Raw genomic sequence first — 21,491 nt, forward strand, 5'->3', positions numbered from 1 at the left:
CGATGTTGGGCAGAGCGCCCCAGCCCTGCCCGGGTCGCTCCAAACGACCATCTTTCCACTCCTCGGGTCGGCGCTTCCTTCCCCGCTGCGGGTCAGGGTGGCCCTTGCACGGCGGCGCAAGTCCAGAGGGGGCTGAGGAATACCCATTAGCCAATCCCAGTACTTAGTACCCAGGCGGGCATGAGCTCCACCGAGGCGCGCGCCCGCCCCCGCGCGTTCCCTGGCTCGCGGCTGGGACTGTTACCTCCGCGGTCCTCACCTTCAGAGGAATGTGAGTCCCGCAGCCCTCTCCTGGTCATAACGGGAGACGGCTGTAGCGGAGGCTGCTGTGAGTGCTGCTGCTGAAGGCGGGTAGTCCTTCGCGTCTTCATCTCCTCGGCTTCCTGGGGTCGCGGCTGCCTCCGCTGCCTAGACCGAAGGTAGTACGCGCTTTCTCTCACTTCCTCTTTCGCAGAATCGGACCGGAACTCTTCTAGCCGGGTTCGTTTTCCCACCGGGGACCTTTCTTTGTCCACCAGGGGCTCGAAGTCGCCGTACACTTCTGGCGGCTCGTCCGAGAACCTCACTTCCCGCCGGCCCTGGCGCGACAGAGAAGTTCTGTACGCAGGCGCATCGCTGCTGCCGCCATTTTGAGGGGCGAGCCGGCCCCTTCCCTCTCGGATGGGGGCCCTGGGGGTGACGTACACACCCCATCCTTCCCGCACCGCCTCCGCCCGCCGTCCCTCGCCCGCCATAGTTGTTGACGTAGCTTTAGTCGATCGCGAAGATGGCTTTATGGACCCTAGGTTCTCCTGCCGGTGGTGGCGATGGCTTCTCGGGGGTGTTAGGCGGTGGTCGCTGTGGTCAGGGAGGCAGTTGCGAGTCGCCGGGGCCGCCGCCTGCGTCGTCGCTGCTGTGTAGCAAACCTGCCTCTGGGCCCATGGTGTGTCTTGAGGGCTGTGAGAGAGGCAGTGCCTGAGCTGGGTCAGCTGCTGTGGATCGCTCCCGCCTCCTGGCTGGAGGCACCAAAGAGGAGGAGAAGGGGGAGGAGGACGTCTTTGCCATCGCCCTTAAGTAAAGGAGGAGTGGGGGCGATAGAAGGGTGGCAGGGCAACTTGCCTGTCCCAAGTCTAGCCGCTCGTGGCAAGTGTTGCCTGCGTGTAGGAGACTCCCGTCCTATCTCCCAGTACCAAGTCTCGGGGAAAACGAGTGAGACGAGGGTGGAGAAGACCAAGTTTCGCTTCTCGGCCCCAGGCTGTTGCGCAGTTTCCCTGGAATCTTTTTGATCGACTGCTACGTTGACCATGTCCTTCCCAGTGTCCTTAGCAGGAGTGATGGCCAGAGAGAGAACTTTTGCACATGCCATGTTTTAGTGGCAAAAATTTTAGTTTCGAGTACCTTATGAGGGCGGTTACCTAGTTTTAAGTTTTGTCACTTGTTGAGGGTGTACAAAATCCTATCTAGAGTCATACTCGTTGGATGTATTTTCTTTTCCGAAATGTACCCATAGGACGCATAACCTTATTCCTGGTCTTTAATATTTCTCGGTTTTATACCAAGCAGCACTGTTCGGAAGACCATGTTAGTGCTACATTGTGCACAGTGAGAAATGAACAAGTGTTTTGATTAAAGACAGCACTGTAATTTTAAGTTGTGATCCATTATTTTTACTTTTATTCTGGATGTGACGTGATACTCCACATTTGATTTAGAATGCTTTATGGACTTTATGGAATAAGAAAGCATGGTAAAATCTATTTGTTTCACCTCCGTATACCATGTTTACAGATGTGGCTAATCTGCAAATACCTAACCAAATTTAGACACACTCAGAGAAGGTCGATTAAGTTCGTGTAAAGTCTGAATAATTAGTGAAAGAAAGCTTAAATTGCCTTCAAATATACAACTTCTTGTAGGGCTTTATATGATTGGAGTGAATAGATTTAAAAAATTGTAATTTGGATACCAGTTACAATGAGCGATTCTGAAAAGTTTGAAGGTGTTTGTTTATTCCAAGTAATCACCTTAAAATGTTTCTGAGCAACTCATTTGTTGCTCAAACTTGGCACAAATTTCAACTACTTAAGTCGTAATGTGTACTATATTTTTATTTTATTTTAATTTTTATTTTATTTTTTTTGAGACGGAGTCTTGCTCTGTCACCCAGGCTGGAGTCCAGTGGCGCGATCTCGGCTCACTGCAACCTCCGCCTCACGGGTTTACGCCATTCTCCTGCTTCAGCCTCCCCAGCAGCTGGGACTACAGGCGCATGCCGCCACGCCTGGCTAATTTTTTTGTATTTTTAGTAGAGACAGGGTTTCACCGTGTTAGCCAGGATGGTCTCGAATTCCTGACCTCGTGATCCGCCCCTCGGCCTCCCAAAGTGCTGGGATTACAGGCGTGAGCCACCCTGCCCGACTGTGTACTATGTTTTTACTAATATTGTCCATAAATTTGGCCACAGGCAGGACGAATTACAGTTTTAGAGTGAGATAAGGTTTGGCCTGTTAGGAGCTTAGTTTACTGTAGCTTTATATACAATATAGCTTTTAAAAACTGCAGGAACAGTAACAAAAGAGAGACTTCTTTCTATTCTCTCTTCTTCTTGTCTTTTAAGGAAAAATGAAAAGGATACTCTCCCTTGTCAGCCTGGATTAGATGGTATATTTCGGAAATTAGCTAGATTTACTCTTCCAACAAAATGCTCAAAAGTATTGATATGGTAATACGTGGCTTTTATTTATGTTTTAAGTAGGGCTTTCTTTTTAAAGTGGCTATTACATTACTCAGTAACACAATAGTATAAGTTCCTTAATAGATTTAATTATTAAATATAAATTTTATAGTAATATATTGAGTTCATATTATGAACATTAAAGCCTCCTTGAAACATTTTACCAAGACAGGTGACTATATAGAAACTGGGCTACTAGCTTATAAAACTTGGGTACAGGCTTGTAAAACTTAGGTTTGAGGGACAAATTAAAAAAGAGACGAGATTCTGCATATTGAACAATCAGAGGAGAGGTTCTACATATTATTGAATAATCAGAATATGCATATTTTGTAATTAAACCTGCTTGTAAAGGCTTAGGAATGGCCTTTCAACTAAATTAATGAGACACTTACTGTAAAATTAGAGGTATGGTAACTTTAATGCTAACACACACACACACATATATATATATATGTGCATAGGATTTTCCCTCTCGTCTAGCTTGTAATCATACGGAAACCTACCTCTACTGTGACTGCCTCCTTCACCTAGAAACCTTACAGATACGAAACTTTCATCACCAGCTCTGAGGCAAAGCTAAACTGTTATGAAACTAGATACTCTGCTGTAGCTATTATCGAGACTATAAGAGTGGCTGAAAAGAGGTGACATTACAGTGACAGTAGACTCATAGCCAATATTATAAGGGATGCACTGGGCCACTAAAAATGGAGGCCTCAGCTCTCGTTATTAAAGTTACTTTGGGAATTTGAGAAATCTGGAGGAATTCAGTGACACAAAAAAGAAGACCGGTAAGAAAAAAATGATTAAAACAAAGAATACACTTAATAATTCATTTACTTATCAAACGTGTGCCAGCAATGAGGAAGACTGCTTTACCTTTAGGGAATTTGCCATTTATTGGGAACGACAGAAACACGAAAAATTACAATTCAGATTAAATGGCATTAATTCACACAACCATTAGGGCTAGGTCTGGAAATCCTGTGCTCTTGAGACTCGGTTCCTAAATCAGTTATTTTATTTCATTTTTAATTAATTAATTAATTAATTTAGAGACAGAGTCTCGCTCTTTCGCCTAGGCTGGAGTGCAGTGGTGCAATCTCAGCTTACTGCAGCCTCCCCTGACCCCGGGTTCAAGTGATTCTCCTGCCTCAGCCTCCCGAGTAGCTGGGATTACAGGTGCCTGCCACTGCGCCCAGCTAATTTTTGTATTTTTAGTAGAGATGGATTTTGCCATGTTGGCAAGGCTGGTCTTGAACTCCTGACCTCAGGTGATCCACCCGCCTTGGCCTCCCAAAGTGCTGGGATTACAGGCGTGAGCCACCATGCCCGGCCAAAATAATTATTTTAAATGAAACATTTTAGAACAATAAATTTTTTGTACAGGAACTTTTTGCTTTAGGGTAAGCAGAAATTCATTTATTTAAAGAGATAAATCATTTATCCGTTGTGACTTAGTAGTAGAAATGAAGTAGGCAAACACTGTTAATTTTAATAAGGAAAAGATTAAAATATTAAACAGGAGGAAGTTAATTAAAGACATAGTAGCTGGCTTCATTTATTCCCCAGTCTTACAAATGATAGAAAAATATTTTAATGACAATACAAATGAAAATAGCTGGAAATGTTATACTGAAATTAATTAAACACAATAAAGTGAATGGAATATAGTATTCTACTTTTTGTTGAATTAGGAATTGCAGTTAATTATTAAACACCATCCAAGAGTGTTACCAAATCCTGTCACTTCTGCCAAAAGAGGGATTGAGAAGTGAAGGCACCAAAAATCACATTAAATGAGGAATTATTAATTCAATAAATACTCGAGCTACTATGTAGTAGGCAGTCCCTCTTCTCCATGCTGGGGATACAGCAGTGAACAAAATAGACTAAAAGACAAAAAATGTTTCCTGCCTTCTTGGAGATTATATTCTATGGGAGGAGTCAGACAAAAATCAAAATAAGTAAAATAGTGTGTTGGTCAGGACTGTTACGGAGGAAAAAAAAAAGAGGAAAGGGGAAGGGAGTTTTACATGAGTAGATTTCTTCTTGAAATTTGTTTAGGTTTGTCCTGAACTGGTGTAGGTCAAGAACAGGAATTTTAGACTTACTCGATTTTGCCCCCAACAAATTGCATGTTCTTGGGTAAATTGCTCGCCATCTCTTAATTTTCACATTTATAAAATTAGTAGATCAAAACAATAGCTATTTTTTGTCACTACTGTCATTTAGCAGACATGCTGCATATGTCATCTAATTTACTAATAACAAACTTATGAGGTAAGTAACGTTGTCCCCATTTGACACACGAGCAAACTGAGGTTTAGATTAGGCAACTCGTTGGATTACATGTTCCTCTTAATGGCACAGAGGATGTGTTCCAGGACATGGTGCTTGCCATTATCATTTGGTACTGCTGCTCACTGTGTTGGTCCTATGAGTTTCTTCAGTCTATCAATTTCAGGTCAGGGTGGTCGACATCTTAACAGAGATGCCTGTAATCCTGTCAGATAGCATGAGATTGCATGGGACCTCTGCGGTTTGGTCGCGCATTTACCGCGCCTGTCGCTGGGTCAGACGACCTGGCAGTAGAGGGTGAAGGATGGAGAAGGCAGAAGGCAGGGCACGGAGACTACTAGTCCCAGGATTCCACGGGCGCCTTCCGGCGGAAAGTGTTTGTCATATGGGCGGGGACCCTGAACGACGTTCGGGCCGCGGCGGCCGCTGGGTGCAGCCGAGCGGTGTGGAGCGGAGAGAACACTCGGAGGGCTCTCCTGATACTAACAGTTTTACCATTTAAAACCTCGCCAGAATTTGTAAGTAAACAAAATGACTATGCAACTTTTCCATGTTTTAGTATTGAAACTGATATCTTGAATTTTTCAAAAGGACTTTCAGAAACGGTCCCTCCCCACCCCCACCTTCGTACCGCACAAACGGTATTTTTATTTTTATTGTTTTTGAGACAGGTACTTGCCCTGTCACCAAGGCGAGAGTACAGTGGCGTGATCATAGCTCACCACAGCCTCATACTTCTGCGCTCAAGGGATCCTCCCGCCTCAGTCTCCCAGGTAGCTGGAACTACAGGCCCGCACCACCATGCCCCACTAATTACTTTATTTTTTATTTTTGTAGCGACAGGGTCTCACTGTATTGCCCAGGTTGGTCTCGAACTCCTGGCTTCAAGCGATCCTCCCACTTCAGCCTCCCAAAGTGCTGGGATTACAGGCGTGAGCCACCACGCCTGGCCTCACTCAAACAGTAGACGAGGTAGGTTGGGGGTATATTTTTGTTTTGGGATAAAAAGAAACTGAATCTTATAAATATTAAATGGGTTAAGATGTGAGTAAATTTTTGGGTTTAGACTTTAAGGTGAGAAGCAGAATTATTTTAGGGTTCGAAATGTAAGTGGGAAATTTGCCTACTAGTGTAGGCGGCGATTATTCCATGCCCAAGATGCCTAGGTTCTCGACATTCATAATCTTAATCCTGAAAAGATAATACTTAAAAAAAAAATGGTGCTAAAAGGGCAAAGTTGAAGTTTTAGTAAGACCTCCTACCATTTTGCTTACATATTATATATGTACCATTCTCCCAATTGTATTTAATACCTGATGAAAAAGTTTGTGCCTTTTCCTTCTTTTAACAAAGTTCATAGTATTCTCTACTTTATGAGTAATGCTTAATTATCAGACTTTATACTGTTACACAGATCCAGAAATGAGTTACATAGATTAAACATACTGGCTTTGTTTTACCTGTCTTTAGGTTTTAACACATTTTATTTTGGATCTGTATGAGAGATCCTTTCTTTGTTTTAAGCTGTGGCAGTTATCCATGTTTTTTGAGCTTTATATTTTGAGCACAAGATGAGTATATAAAGGGCTGGTGGAAACATTTAATAAAAAAAGGAACTTCGTGGTAGAGTAACTACAGATGTTCTTGGAAGACTTTGTGTGGATTAGAATAGTTTGAAAAACTAACATTTGCTAGGAAAACTGAGTGCCTGTCTTCAGTAATGTTTATTATGCTGAACGTGCAGTCCACAACTTGATTACCTGTTTTTCTGCTGGTTTGTTACGCAACCTTGCGTGACTCATTTAAGAACTATTTTATCTAGTTTCTTTCCTAATGTAGAGGTAATGCTAGCTTGAGAGCTTCAATAATTCATAAATAAATTAACTTCAAAATGTAGCTAATTATTTGAGGATTATTGGGTGTTTTAATAATGCATTGTATTTTGTATATAACTTATTTTTGCCTAAGAAGTAATTTCTGTATTCCGTTCATTTCCATGGAACACAGAAGTCAAAACTCTATTCCAGGAAAGTCCACACTTCTTTGAAGTGCCACTTGAATTTCCTGAAGGAATGTTTGCTTCAAGAAGCCTTGTCTGCTTTATCACTTTGAGGTTGTTCACTAAGTCAACTGCAAAGGCCCATAAACTTGGAGATTCGACAACTTCCAAAAAAATTTAAAGAATGAAGAATTGGCTGTTTTATTTACCATTTAGAATTTTGATTGTGTTAAAATTTCATTAATATTTCTACATCATATGAACTACTGGATTAAACTGTGTCCCACAAGAAGGAATTCATAGGGCGATCATATATTATCATAAATTTTGCACAGAAATCAAGCACTTGGGAATAAGGAAGGGTGTCCCTAACATTGGTAATGAGCATAGACTTTGGAGTCATAGCTGGGTTTGAATTCCTATTTTGTCACTGTATGGGCTGTTTTCCTCTTTACTAATATTTAAAGGAGCTGGCACATGATTTTTTTTTTTTTTGGTGCCATGGCTCTGGTATGAACTGTGCACATAATTTTGGTAATCAAAATTTCTGGGAAGAAAATTCACCTATAACTCCACTACCTCAACAAATCAAATTGTTTGGTTTTTAGAGATTTTCCTTCAGCCCTTGACCATGAGTATCTATCATGTAAATGTAATGACATTTTTGGAAAAAGTCAAATTTTAAAACATTGGTGTCTTCTGGGGTTTTGATTATATAAATGAAGCTGTCTGGTTTTGCCTTTAATAGTTCAAATAATAATTATTTATAGTTTTTGAGGACTTCTTTTGTGCCCCTGTGGTTGCCAGTACTGCACATTATCTCATTTGATCTTCACACTGCCTCTTTCATCTAAGTACTATTATTCCATTTTGTAATTAAGAAAACCAAGGAAAAAATTAGCCGGGGGCTGGGTGCAGTGGCTCACGCCTATAGTCCCAGCACTTTGGGAGGCCAAGGGGGGTGGATCACTTGAGGTCAGGAGTTTGAGACCAACCTGGCCAACATGGTGAAACCCCGTCTCTACTAAAAATACAAAGAAATTAGCTGGGCGTGGTGGCGGGCACCTGTAATCCCAGCTTCTCGGGAGGCTTGAGGCAGGAGAATCATTTGAACCTGGGAGGCGGAGGTTACAGTGAGCTGAGTTCGCGCCATTGCACTCCAGCCTGGGCGACAGAGTGAGACTCCATCTCAGAAACAAAACAAAAAAACAAAGAAAACCAAGGGCATAGAGAGAGAGAAACACCAAGTCAGAAGCTGGAGCAGTCGTTCAGGTCTAGGCAGTCTGACCTTAGAGGATAGTGCTATATTGGGTTCTATATTTGTAGATTTGCTTTATGAATGTTAGGTCATATTTGTAGATTGGAGTTGATCCTGGAGGCTGACTTATAACTTTCTTTGTATAAAAGTAACAATATTTACAGTTTTTTGTTTGTTTGTTTTTTGAGATAGGATCTCTCTCTTATCCAGGCTGGAGTGCAGTGGCACAATCACGGCTCACTGCATCCTTGACCTCCCAGTCTCAAGTGATCCTCCCACCTCAGCCTTCCAAGTAGCTGAGACTATAGGCACACATCACCATACCTAACTAATTTTTGTATTTTTTGTATGAACAAGGTCTCGATATGTTGCCTAGGCTGGTCTCTGAACCGTTGGGCTCAAGCAGTCCTCTCCTGCCTGAACCTCCTGAAGGGCTGGGATTATAGGCATGAGCCACCATACCTGACTACAGTGTATTTTGAAGTACTGTATAAAGGTACTTTATAACTATTTTTTTTCTTTTATTTTGTTTTTATCTTTTTTTTTTTTTTTTGAGACAGGGACTTGCTGTGTTGCCCAGGCTGGAGTATAGTGGCACTATCATGGCTTACTGCAAACTTGAACTCCTGGGCTCAAGCGATCCTCCCACCTCAGTCTCCCAGATAACTGAGACTGCAGGCACACACTGCCACACCCAGCTACTTTATAGTGAACACCAGAGTCATCTGGCAAATCTGTTAAAACATAAATTCCTGCAGGAGGCTTTCAGAGATTCTGGTCTAGTGGGTCTAGGTTGGAGCCTGAATTTGTACTTTTAGCAAGCTCCCAGGTAATGCTAATGATTCCCAGCTAATGAGTTTAATATAGTAAGGAAACAAACACTTGTTGTCCATATCGTTGGCTTGATAGTTATACCCCAGTAGCACTGAGCATTCAGATCTTGGTTTTTAAAGGAACTAGGACTTTTTAGAGAAGTGGCTGATTTCAGTGCGGGGGCAGAGAAAATACAAGATGAGCCTGAAACATCTTGTGGTGCTTAAAAGTAAGGAAATGCTAGAAAAAGTTAGGGACCTTGTCAAAAGGACCCAAGAGCCAACTTGAAGGAGTTCCTGGTATCCAGGTTGGAACAATTCGAGCAATAAAATGAATAATGATAGTATTGGACTTTAACCCATAAAATAAAATGAGTTCATACTGATATTGCTGAGTGAATAAATAAGTAGAGGAGAAGGGACAACTCTTTCTAACAGAAGAATTCCGTTTAATAAACATAGAAGGAAAGAAGGAAATACAAAACCACCATTAGGGAAACAGTACCATAGTAGTTGTTGCAGACAAAATCCAGTTAGAGGACAATCAGAATATTTACATAGTCTCAAAGTATCTCTCCCAGGATAATTATTAACTACAAAGAAAAAATAGTAATCTGACAGTGGAGATACTATGTTAACAAAGTGATCAAGGTTAACATCACCAGTAATGAGACAAGGACACCATGAACCCAAAGAGGCAGTGAGAAGGACACAGCGGCATTTCTGTGGCATTTGTTATTCTTGCCAAAAATGCATAATCTTTTTATCTTTCTAATCATGATAAAATATTGTAAAAATCTAAACTGAGGAACATTCTACAAAATAACTGGCCAGGCCAGGTGCAGAGGCTCATGTCTATAATCCCAGCACTTTGGGAAGCCAAGGCAAGAGGATCTCTTGAGCCCAGGAGTTCGAGACCAGCCTAGCAACATAGCAAGACCACATGTCTATTTTTAAAAATTAAAAACAAAAACCATCAAACCCAAAATAACTGACCAGTATTCTTCAAAAGTGTCAAGGTCACAAAGACAAGAAAGGGTCACAAATGACAGGTAAAGACTGAGGAACTGTCATAGACTGGACACTAAGGAAAAATAACAACTAAAAGAAATCGTGAAATCTGAATATGGCCTCTGGTTTAGTTAATTGACTTGTACCAATGTTGATTTCTTGTTTTTGATAACTATGCTTTAATTATATAAGATGCTAGATGAAGGATATAACGGAACTGTGTGCTATTTTTGCAACTTTTCTGTAAGTCTAAAATTAGTTCAAAATAAAAAGTTTAATAAAAATATGTTGACTTGAAGTAGATACTAAAAGTGATTAGGGAAGTTGAACTAAACCTGGCAGTCAGTTGTGCCACCCACTATCAGAAATCTTAGCAAACTCTTAGATCCTTTGTGCATAGCTTAGTACCTCTACGTGGTCAACCGAAACTAGAGATACAAGTCAGAGGAGTTGGGAGGGAGTACGAAGAAGGGTAAGTAGGAAAGGAAGGCTTTCTGTACTCAGAAAATATCTATAGAATTTGATCTGCGCCAGGCATTCAGTTCCTGTGTAAAAAAACAGTTCCCTAAGGAAGTAGGGTGCTTTTTGTTCCTAGGCTAGTACTTTTTCAAACTTCCTTTCAAAAATCTAGAATAAGTCACCAGTTAGTGAAAATAAAGAGAAACGAAAAATTGTGAAAATAACAATGCTGGGATATTATGACAGTGGATATGGTACAGAGGAGTGGGCAAGACTTAGAAATTTAGTTTTAGACAGACAATAAATAGCTAGCACAAGTTATAGAAATACCTAAGCTTGGCACCAGATCTGACTGTTGAAAGTTGTGTATTAGCCTTAAAGGTTTGGCTGCTGGTGTTTTGAAGTGAAATTGTAGACAGAATTTGGACCATGGGCTTTTGGAGCATTAGAGCAGCATAGATAGAAATGTACCAGTAAGTTTCCAAACGAGTTGTTCTCCTTTATGGCCATCCCCCTCAAAAAGTATGGTAGCAATGCATACACACCTGTTTTGTTTGTCAGTTCCTGGGGCAAGAGAGAGGAGAACATTCTGCAGCTATTTTCTAACCTTGGATCATATTTTTTATTTGGCTTCTCTGTTCTAAAGAGGGAACAGTGTGTGTACTAAATAGTACTGAAGATTGTCATCCATATGCCTTCTCTCAGTGATCTCAAGATAGCCAAATTAAAAGTAGTTTCTCACAAAACAAGTTGACTTTTTTTCAGGAGCATTTTATTTTCAACAAAAAATTATTTTAGATTATATGAATTCAAAAAGAAGAATGATTCCTTTTTTCATACTCCTTAATCTCTCATTATCTAAGGTAGTTGTGAAATAGGAAACTCTTAAGATTTCACTTTGTGTATAAAACTTATTGGAGAAACCATCTCATACAAAAAAAGTTATGATTATTGATCAGCCTTGACTGTAGTACCCCCTAGAAGAAAATATTTAAAATGGGAATTCAAGAGAGTTTAAAGCATTTATACTTTTTCTATGTGCCTATCTTGATTTTATGTATCATATGAGGAATTGGTTGAGGCTGAAGTCTAAGGGATAAATTGCCTGGAAAAGTCATTCCAGTCCAGACTCAGTCTGAAACTTCATTATTATGCTACCACAAAAAAGAATAAGGGAATTTTTATGTATTGAAGGCAGATTTGAACTTACTAACATACATTCAGGAAATAGCAAAGAACAAGATAGACTATTGAGAGAAGTTAATTAAAAAGTTGCCATGGTTAGTTGATGTAAATTTCAGTGGATTAAATAGAACTACATTTTCTATTTAATAGTGTGAAAGTACTATTTTCTTTTCTAAATTTTCTTTTAATAAAGTTTCAGGAAGGATCTTAAATTTATTTTAGTTTACATACACAAAACCCCTGATTTGTATTTTCTTTTGTATAGCATTTGTGCAGTAGAGAAGCTCCTCAAATTTTGTTTTTTTGCCCACTGTTTTTAGTGAAGGAGGTTTGAAAATACAGGCATCCCAGCTTCTGCTGTGGGCCTCCCTAAATTTCCTGTGATCTCTACAGGGGATCTTTTTATATCCCTCTAGGAGCCCTTAGCCTTCACCTAAATCACTGCTTCCAGTCTGGATGCCCTGGACATCTAGAAGTCCTGAATGATTGTTTTTTCTGTATCCATAGTACTTGGCATTGGGCCTAGCACATGGTGCACTCCTCAAATAAGTGAAAAATTATGTTTAACGATCATAAAGTAATGGTAGTTCTCAAGGTATTTTTATTTAGCATTTCTAAAAACCTAATGATAGTCATATACTTACCTTAAATCAGTTGCTTTGGACTTAAGCTAATGAAGTTGAGAAAGGAAGCCAGTTTTAGGATATCCAGATCTTTCCAGCTCTGTGTTATAGGGACATAACGTATTTTGTCTAATTTAAAATAATGGAAGTTTTTAAACCAAGGCTAGTAGCATTAGTTTTTTGTTTTATTAGAACTTCTGTTTGGCAGATCTACATATCTGATTATTAAAAATGAGAAAATGAAATTATTACAAGACTGCAGATTGTTTGGACATCTTTCCAAAATGGGGGAGGAGGGGTGGGATTGGAAAAAAGTTACCTTTGATAGCAAAATGGTTAGGAACCATAGTGCCTAATGGTCCTGAATCATTTCAGATTCCTCTGGGAGTTTAAAAGGATGTATCATCTTTTTGGAAAAAAATGCACATGTGTATGTAAAAAAAAATTTTTTTTTTTTGAAATGGACTCTCACTCTGTCCCCCAGGCTGGAGTGCAGTGGCGCGATCTCAGCTTACTGCAAGCTCCACCTCCTGGGTTCACGCCATTCTCCTGCCTCAGCCTCCTGAGTAGCTGGGACTACAGGCGCCCGCCACCACGGCTGGCTAATTTTTTTGTATTTTTAGTAGAAACAGGGTTTCACCATGTGTTAGCCAGGATGGTCTCCATCTCCTGACCTCGTGATCCACCCGCCTTGGCCTCCCAAAGTGCTGGGATTACAGGCGTAAGCCACCGTGCCCAGCCGTAAAGATTTTTACATGTAATTTCAGAGGATTCGGGACTCCAGGAAGTTTATCCTGTATTTTTTGGTGTGGAAGTGAAAAATTATGAGGGGTGATTTCTCCCACCGCCAATATTTATTCATAGTGGAAGAGTATCCTTTGGCTTTGTGGGCAGATTAAATGAGTTAATACAAATAAAGTATTTAGAACAGAAAATAGCACTCCATAAGTGTTAGCTACTAAGTGTTATTATCTAACAGACAGAGGGTTACTGTATACTGTTTAATATCCTGCCAAATAAAGTTTTCTGAGTTGTATATTGCTTGGAGGAACTGTGCCTTTTTCTAATTTGTACAAAGGCGTCATGTGAAATAGCAACTTCCCTACACAGAAATGCATGCCTTCAGAGAGTATATGCTGAGATAAACCCTCTTTTGTACAACCATTAGGTAGGCTTCTTTTACCTTATTTCTATGAAGAGATGGTTGCTTAAAATTTTGTGAGGAAAACAAAGATCCGTATCCTTCTATATTGCTCTTCTTTATCCCAATGTAAGTTGCCTGCTTTGCCTCTGAGCAGATTAACTGCTACTGGTCTTGTCCACAGTGTGAAAGTTTGGTTTTGCTTATTAACCTCTTTCTCTTTTAAACATTATAAAATGTTGAATAGAGATGCTGTAAGCTATTAGGATTTACGATACAGTGGGTATTCTCGTACCTTCACCCAGTTAAAGAAACCAAAATTACAATTATCTTTGAAATTCTTTGAATGCCCTCCATCCCCCACCCTTCCCTCTCCCATCAGAGGTAATAATTATCCTCAGGTTTGGACTTAATACTTCTTTTTTGTTTGTTTGTTTAAAGCTTTATTGCAGCCGGGCACGGTGGCTTATGCCTGTAATCCCAGCACTTTGGGAGGCTGAGGCGGGCGGATCACCTGAGGTTGGGAGTTCGAGACCAGCCTGACCAACATGGAGAAACCCTGTTTCTACTAAAAATACACAATTGGGCTGGGGCGGTGGCTCATGCCTATAATACTTTGGGAGGCTGAGGCAGGCAGATCACCTGAGGTTGGGAGTTCAAGACCAACCTGACCAACATGGCGAAACCTCGTCTCTACTAAAAATACAAATACAAAATTAGCCGGGCATGGTGGTACATACCTCTAATGCCAGCTACTTGGGAGGTTGAGGCAAGAGAATCACTTGAACTCAGGAGGCGGAGGTTGCGGTGAGCCAAGATTGCGCCATTGCCCTCCAGCCTGAGCAAAAAGAGCGAAACTCCATCTCAAAAAAACTATCCCTGAACAATACATTAATTTTATATCCTTTTGAAACTTTATGTAAGTGGAAAGTTTATATAAGAATGTGTGCATGTGTTTATTTTTTTCCTTGTGCTACTTGCATTTTTTTTTAAGCTCAACATTTTTGAGTTTCATCTATGTTTATAATGACAGTATCCTATTGTACAGCAATATCTTGATTTATTCATTCTCCTGTTCGTGGCCATTGTAGCTGTTATTTTGCTATTACACAGTGCTACCATGAATATTTTTATTCATGTTTTTAAATGTACAGGTGCAGTTTCTCTAGGGTATGTGCCTAAGAGAGTGCAACTGCTGAGTTATAGGAAATGCACATCTTCAGTTTTACTAGGTAATGCCAATTCCAAAAGTGATTGTACAGATTTATAGTCTTGTCATTAGAGTATAAGAATTCAAGTTACATTTTATTTTTGTCATTTATTCATTCCAGAAATATTTATTGGACACTATAGCCGTAAACAGAAAGGTAAAATGTCCTGCTCTCAGGGAGTTTATATTTTAGTGGAGAAAAATAGCCAAAATAAATAATATAGCAAAATGGTACCTGTTTTATGTGAAAAAAATAAAGCAAGCATAGTACTTGTCATTGCATTGCTGATAGAGCCATATGGGGGGATTTGAGGCTAAGGGGATGGGATATAACCATCCTGTGTTTCAGGTGGTGATTGACATGAACAGAGATATAGGTATGAGATTGGTCCTGATGCTTTCAAGCAGATAATGGTATTGAAGCTGTGAGTGTTGGGGGGGAATGGGGGTTAGGAATCTTGCCAGGAGCATTTTCCCAGGCCCCTCTCTTCACTCCTACTCATCCAGTAGCTCTAAGGCTAAAGAATGAGTGAGGAAGCTGATAATGGGTGGTATTATTCTGAGCATTTGGAGTTCTGGGGCCCCCTGTTGGCTCTTGCCTACAGAGGTTTAAAGGACCAGGAGAGGAGGGAAGACTTGTCTGGAAAATATGGAACAGTGGAGTTCTCTTGATGCAGGAATACTTGGAATTCTGGTGCTTGTTTGATTCTTGAAGTTGTAAAACTGAAGGTTGGGGAATGGATGGAATTATTCAGAGCACTTGGAGCTTTAGGGCTTTCTCTTGACTCCTACCAATAGAGTCCTCTGGGAGGAGTGGTTTTTGCTATAGTATGTGGAACCCCCTTTGTCAGTTAGTTTTTGTAGTGTGGTAAATATGAAATAGCATCTTGCTGACACTACAATAGTATCTTGTTGCATTTACTTGATTTCACTCTAAAAATCTAAAATCTGATCAATTAAATGTCAGACTTTTTATTTTTTATCTTCTGTGTTTATTGGGCTCCACCATTGTGGGAGTTTTATTCGTCATCTCTCTGTACCATGACTAGAGACCCAAGATTTAATTCAGTAGCTGAGGCTTTCACTGGTAGCTCTTGTCAGCAGACCCTCAGGGAAATCTATTATGCCCCGTGCTATCAGCACCAAGTATCTAGTCATTGAGTCGGAAACTGAACTTTTTGTCCACTCTGCCTGAGGAACTGAATTAGTAGCCCTCATCCGTATGTTGTTACCTAACCTCAGAAAACACATACACATCGGTATGTCTACATTGACTCTATTTCACCCGCTCTGGGACTTCCATCAAAATAAGGGCCCCATGTTGTCGTAGCACTATCAGAGGCTCTTCATTCGCCTTTTAAATTTACCATTTTAAAATCTGAGAATCACAGCTATTATTTCTGTAAGGAAAGTGCTTTGGCTGACCACAACTAAGGCTATAATTCCTTCTATTTTTCAGGCCAGATCTTTATATTTTAACTCATGCCCTCCCCAGTGTCTCTCATTACTCTCACAGGATCAAGTCTCAGAATTTACAAAAAGAACATTGGAGAAAGGCATGGTATATATAGTACTCTGATTCTGTGATACTCTCTAGGTGGCCTTCTAGTTGCTCCATACATCCTATTGTCCGACCTTATTTACATGCTACATCCAGTGTCATGAAGGAATGCAAAGATGATGATAACATCTGCAAATTCCAACTGATTTACTATGCATTTTCCAAGAATAGCTCAGGACTATTGCTCAGGGCTGTGCCTTACTTGCCTTCTCAGACTGACACTGTGTGTAAACTAATAAAACTAGGTGGCGGGCACCCGGGCATGGTGGCTCAGTCCTGTAATCCCAGCACTTTGGGAAGCCAAGGTGGGCGGATCACCTGAGGTTGGGAGTTCGAGACCAGCCTGACCAACATGGAGAAACCCCGTCTCTACTAAAAATACAAAATTAGCGGGGCATGGTGGCATATACCTGTAATCCCAGCTACTTGGGAGGCTGAAGCAGGAGAATCGCTTGAACTCGGGAGGCGGAGATTGCGGTAAGCCAAGATTGTGCCATTGCACTCCAGCCTGGGCAACAAGAATGAAACTCTGTCTCAAAAAGAAAAACAAACAAACAACAACAAAAAAAAAACAACTAGATGGTGAGCAATGAGACTTGCCCCTCTTGATTTTTGACTTTTTTTTTTTTTTAGCCTTCAAAAGGATTTCATCCAACTTCCTGTGGTTAGCTTTTAAGAATATTATCTAAAAACTATGTAAGCTTTTTTTTTTTGGATGGATTGAAACCTATTATGGAAAGGCTGTCATCATTAATGTTATCCCATACATTATGGGGATACCATATGTGGCACCCATTTCACAGAAGAGATGTACAAGAGATCGCTCAGTTTTACCAGGTTAGACGTGATTATACAGACCTTATTATTCCCAAGGTACACGTGCAGTAAAGAAGAAATATAGTCCTAAAAAATTAAGCTATTCCTAGTATAAATGATCCAGAATTCTTCCTAGTGCCAACGTATCAATTGGTTTGAACCCATGTTAAATAGTCATGGGAAAACCCATGAGACATTTCTTATCTGCCTTAACTAACCTGAATAATTTCCAAATGCATGTTTCTAATAATAATGTGAACAACTGCAAAACCCATGAGTCGTCTGAAGTTTTATCATTTACAGGTATGTGACGCATTCCCAGACTCTCCAGCCAACTGAGCATCAGCTCCTTCACGGCAACTGGGTCCTGATTAATGTCCTCCCAAGACAGACTTCATTGGATCCACGCTCAAGAGGACTCTGCCAGGTTTTTCTGACCCCTCTACATTGCTATAAAGTGCCAAGGCCTTAAGACTTGGGTACGTGTGTTACAACGGCAAGAGTGCCAGCGCCAACAAAAGACCCATTGGACCTGTCAGCTCCACTGTTTCACCAAGCAGACACAATAACCTTACCAACAAAGCAGAGTAAGCCAAGTGCCTCTGTGTGACACCACCAGCAGCTGATAACGCATAAGAAAAATATAACTAATTTAGACTAGAGCCCTATCTCTTCTTGAGAAGCTGGGATTTGAAGGAGCTATCCTGAGATCTGTACTGCTAGTAAGTGACTGATAACATTATAAACTGGATCGGTCCCTGAATTCAGAGACTGAGTTGCAATTGAGTGAAAAATAGACAACGAAATCTTGAAGAATTGCACGGAGGTGCAAGCCAAGTTTATTTGGCTCTCCAAATAATATTGGTTGAACTAAGAAATTGGTAAACGAAACCTGCAATAGGACTTGTGTTTGGGTGTCTCTCTCTGTCATTGTCTCTTGCTGTCACATTGCTGTCTGTGTTGTCTTTCTAGGTCCAGATGTTTTCAGATAATTCACATTGCCCTGATTGTGGACAACAGTGGTTCCCTAGTTTAGAACTAGGCCACTGGTTGTACCAAACTGAACTTGTTGAAAATGAATGTTACCAGGTATTCTTAGACCGTATTAACAGAGCTGATTATTGTCCTGAGTGTTATCCTGATAATCCTGCTAATAGAAGCCTTGTTCTTCCTTGGTCTTTCCCACTTGAGTGGGCTCCCCAGAATCTCACCAGGTGGACCTTTGAGAAAGCTTGCCATCCATTTCTTCTGGGTCCTCCACTGGTTAGAAAAAGAATACATGACTCTCGAGTAGCTGGTTTTAACCCTGCATTACAGTTAATCTTGACCAGAACAGATAAAACCTTAAACAAAAAACTGGGCCAAAACAAATAGCTTTTATAATTGTCAAAATTGTGAAGTCTAGAGGCTTTTGTGTAGGTGGCCCAAGGAAGATGGAAAAATAATTCATTTCTAAGTCTGATCCAGATTGTCACTACTTTGGGAACTGCTTAAATTGTTGGATCTGCTTCCGTGGCCTATACATATTTTATTCACATGAATTTAGTTAGTATTCCAGCCAGACTGTTCATCTAGACTGAGGCTAATCCGTATTTCCTATAAACTGTTTTGGAACTAACTTACCACTCCTAAAAAAATTTCTGCAGCCTAATGAGCGTCATATGACAAAGTAGTCCTAGAGGGGAAGTCCTATACTGTGTGCTTCATAGTGGTATTTCTAATGATAACTTTTGTGGGAAAGCAGCCTTGTTATAGCTGGATCCTAGATTAGTCCAGTGAATTTTAATAAGAAATTACTCTTGTAAACTCACCTTATGCATTGGTCAGTAATGAGATATATATATATAGATAGATAGATAGATAGATAAAATTTGTCCATATATAGCCATTTATTCATCATTGGCCCTGTTTGGCCCATCCTCAGTGTGGCTGTGAGATTATTGTTAACTGGTCACTGTCAGATAAATCACATTCTATTAGGAAACACCTACATAGGTTATGCAGAAACATGCAGAAATGCTACCTGTCCATACTTACGTGGCTTTACATAAACAAAAGACTGTCTTGTCTTTGTGGTGACTGAATTTACAACGTCCTCCCCTGGAAATGGAAAAGTACCTATCAGGAGAGGTATGACAAAAGAAATTATCAAGCCTGACTTCATATATATTACGAACAGTCTAGGGGAAGCATCTTTCTTAGAACTAAGGAGGTCTGCTGAACATTGGCCACGTTCTGGACTTTCATGAAAATCATGGACCCAGAGTTGGGGTTAAGCCACTTAGAAAAAGCTGTTGAAAACATCTCAAAGGCCACTGAACAATTTTTAAATTACACTTAACATGCCAGGTATCTAGGTATCTAGTGCTTTTAGCAATATTATCAATATTATCAAGGTTCCAGCTTCTTTGTATCCTTCCCCCTTGCGATCCTCTTTTTTTTTTTTTTTTTTTGCTTTTTAAAAAATAGTGACAAGAGTCTTGCTGTATGGCCCAGGCTGGTCTCCAACTCCTAGGCTCAAGCCATCCTCCCACCTCGGTCTCCCAAGGTGCTGGGATTACAGGCGTGAGCCACCCTACCCGGCCTAGGATCCATGTTTGCTTTTTATCGTTAGGCTTTTTTTTCTCAATGAGTACAATATGACTTCTTGTCGTAACAGACATTTTAATCCCTAGGAAAGGCTGGAAGTAGAGAGCAAAAGGCTTTCTTTCAAGTCAGTCTTTTATTTGGGAATCAAGTCTTTCCCAAAAATCCCTAGCAGATTTCTTCTTACATCTCATTAGAAAGTACCAGTTTACAAGGGAGCCTGGGAAAGCTTGGCAAAGGGGAATAGGGTTAGCATTGCCTGGGTAGGGCACATTGCCTCCATTGAAGAAATCAGGGCTTTTTTTTTTTTTGAGACAGAGTCTCACTCTGTCGCCCAGGCTGGAGTGCAGTGGCAATCTTGGCTCACTGGAACCTCTGCCTTCCGGGTTCAAGCAATTCTCCTGCCTCAGCCTCCCGAGTAGCTCCCTGTAGACTACAGGTGTGCGCCACCACACTTGGCTAATTTTTGTATTTTTAGTAGAGACTTGGTTTCACCATTGTTGGCCAGGATGGTCTTGATCTCTTGATCTCGTGATCCGCCTGCCTTGGCCTCCCAAAGTGCTGGGATTACAGGCATGAGCCACCGCGCCCGGCTTTTTTTTTTTTTTTTTTTTTTAATGGAGTCTCGCTCTCTTGCCCAGGATGGAGTGCAGTGGCACGATCTCGGCTTACTGTAACCTCCACCTCCTAGGTTCAAGCAATTATCCTGCCTCAGCCTCCCGAGTAGTGGGGATTACAGGTGCCCGCCACCATGCCTGGCTAATCTTTGTGTTTTTAGTAGAGACGGGGTTTCACCATGTTGGCCAGGCTGGTCTTGAACTCCTGACCTCAGATGATCCACCTGCCCTGACCTCCGACAGTGCTGGGATTACAGGCGTAGCCACCGTGCCCGACCAGGGCTCTTTTAGCAAGGAAAACGTGAGGAATGACTGGCTATTGGTGTGCAACAAATCATACTTGCTACGTGTTGTGAAACCTGAAGTTATTTGTTAGTCTGTATGAATAATGTACCCCAGAGATGCACCCTGTATCTGCCTTATGTCTCTTACAATGGAGGTTCTCGCCTGTTATATTGCTGAATAAACTATGTGAACTGCTAAATTGACTGAAGACTAGTTAGTTTATCACTAACTCTTTAATGAAGAATTTCACTATCCTACAACTCTTCCTAAAAAGTGAAAATTTACTTTGAGTGTTTTTGAGAGTAGTATTATGATCAGTATTATTGCCCCTAAATTTTTTAATTATTAGAGAATGCTTATGTTACAAGGACATATACTAAGAAACATTCTACAAATGTGAAAATTTAAATATCAGCAGAATAGAGAAAAGGTTTTTGTTTTTGTTTTAAATATCTCCATTAAATAGTAAGATCAGATTAAAAGGACTTATTGATTTCTCAAATCAATACCTAAGCAGTACCTGTGAGAGCTTGTTTAAAAATGGAGATTTCTTGGTCTGCTTTAGAAATTTTGATTCCTCAGGTTGCTTGTAGGGCCCAGGAATCTGCATATTATAAATAACACCTCATGCCGGGTGCCGTGGCATGTACCTGTTATCACAGCTACTTCAGAGGTTGAGGCAGCAGGATCACTTGAGCCCCAGGAGTTCAAGACCAGCCTGGGCAAGATAGTGAGACCACTGTCTCTTTCAAAAAAAAAAAAACAACGAAAAAGATATAAATAGTACCTTTGGAGATTCTGATGCAGGTGCTCTCTAGACTATACTTTGAGAAATGCTGTAGTAATATGTCCATAGTGTTTACTTATCTGGCTTAAAAGGATGGGAGCAGAGTACTCATAATACTGCAAGA

At 40.6% G+C, this 21,491-nt stretch overlaps 3 protein-coding genes across 13 annotated transcripts in view; 2 read left to right on the top strand and 1 right to left on the bottom strand.

Annotated features, from left to right (window-relative positions):
• Positions 1–3,487, bottom strand: part of TOR1AIP1 (torsin 1A interacting protein 1) — a 38,771-nt gene extending 35,284 nt beyond the window's left edge. For 4 of the 6 annotated variants that reach the window (XM_054454632.2, XM_063651704.1, XM_054454560.2 and 1 more), the window contains exon 1: positions 260–3,487. In XM_054454632.2, the coding sequence (XP_054310607.1) occupies positions 260–734 (475 nt within the window). In that variant the 5' untranslated portion in view covers positions 735–3,487. The remainder of the gene's footprint in view (positions 1–259) is intronic. The other 2 variants (XM_054454151.2, XM_054454473.2) reach the window with 2 other exon arrangements.
• A 1,913-nt stretch (positions 3,488–5,400) lies between these two features.
• Positions 5,401–21,491, top strand: part of LOC129016028 (torsin-1A-interacting protein 2) — a 35,750-nt gene continuing 19,659 nt past the window's right edge. For 2 of the 6 annotated variants that reach the window (XM_054455510.2, XM_063651964.1), the window contains exons 1-2: positions 5,401–5,535; positions 17,396–17,814. The gene's annotated coding sequence lies outside the window, so the exon portion shown is untranslated. Of the gene's footprint in view, positions 5,536–5,854; positions 5,990–17,395; positions 17,815–21,491 lie in introns of all 6 variants that reach the window. The other 4 variants (XM_054454978.2, XM_063651876.1, XM_063652046.1 and 1 more) reach the window with 4 other exon arrangements.
• On the top strand, positions 18,071–20,779 carry LOC129016325 (torsin-1A-interacting protein 2). The gene has a single exon (XM_054455728.2). The coding sequence runs from the start codon at positions 18,071–18,073 to the stop codon at positions 18,464–18,466; it is 396 nt and encodes a 131-aa protein (XP_054311703.1). The 3' UTR covers positions 18,467–20,779.

The sequence above is a fragment of the Pongo pygmaeus genome, chromosome 1, assembly GCF_028885625.2.
Source record: "Pongo pygmaeus isolate AG05252 chromosome 1, NHGRI_mPonPyg2-v2.0_pri, whole genome shotgun sequence".
In the NCBI taxonomy this organism is placed as follows: Eukaryota; Metazoa; Chordata; class Mammalia; order Primates; family Hominidae; genus Pongo; species Pongo pygmaeus.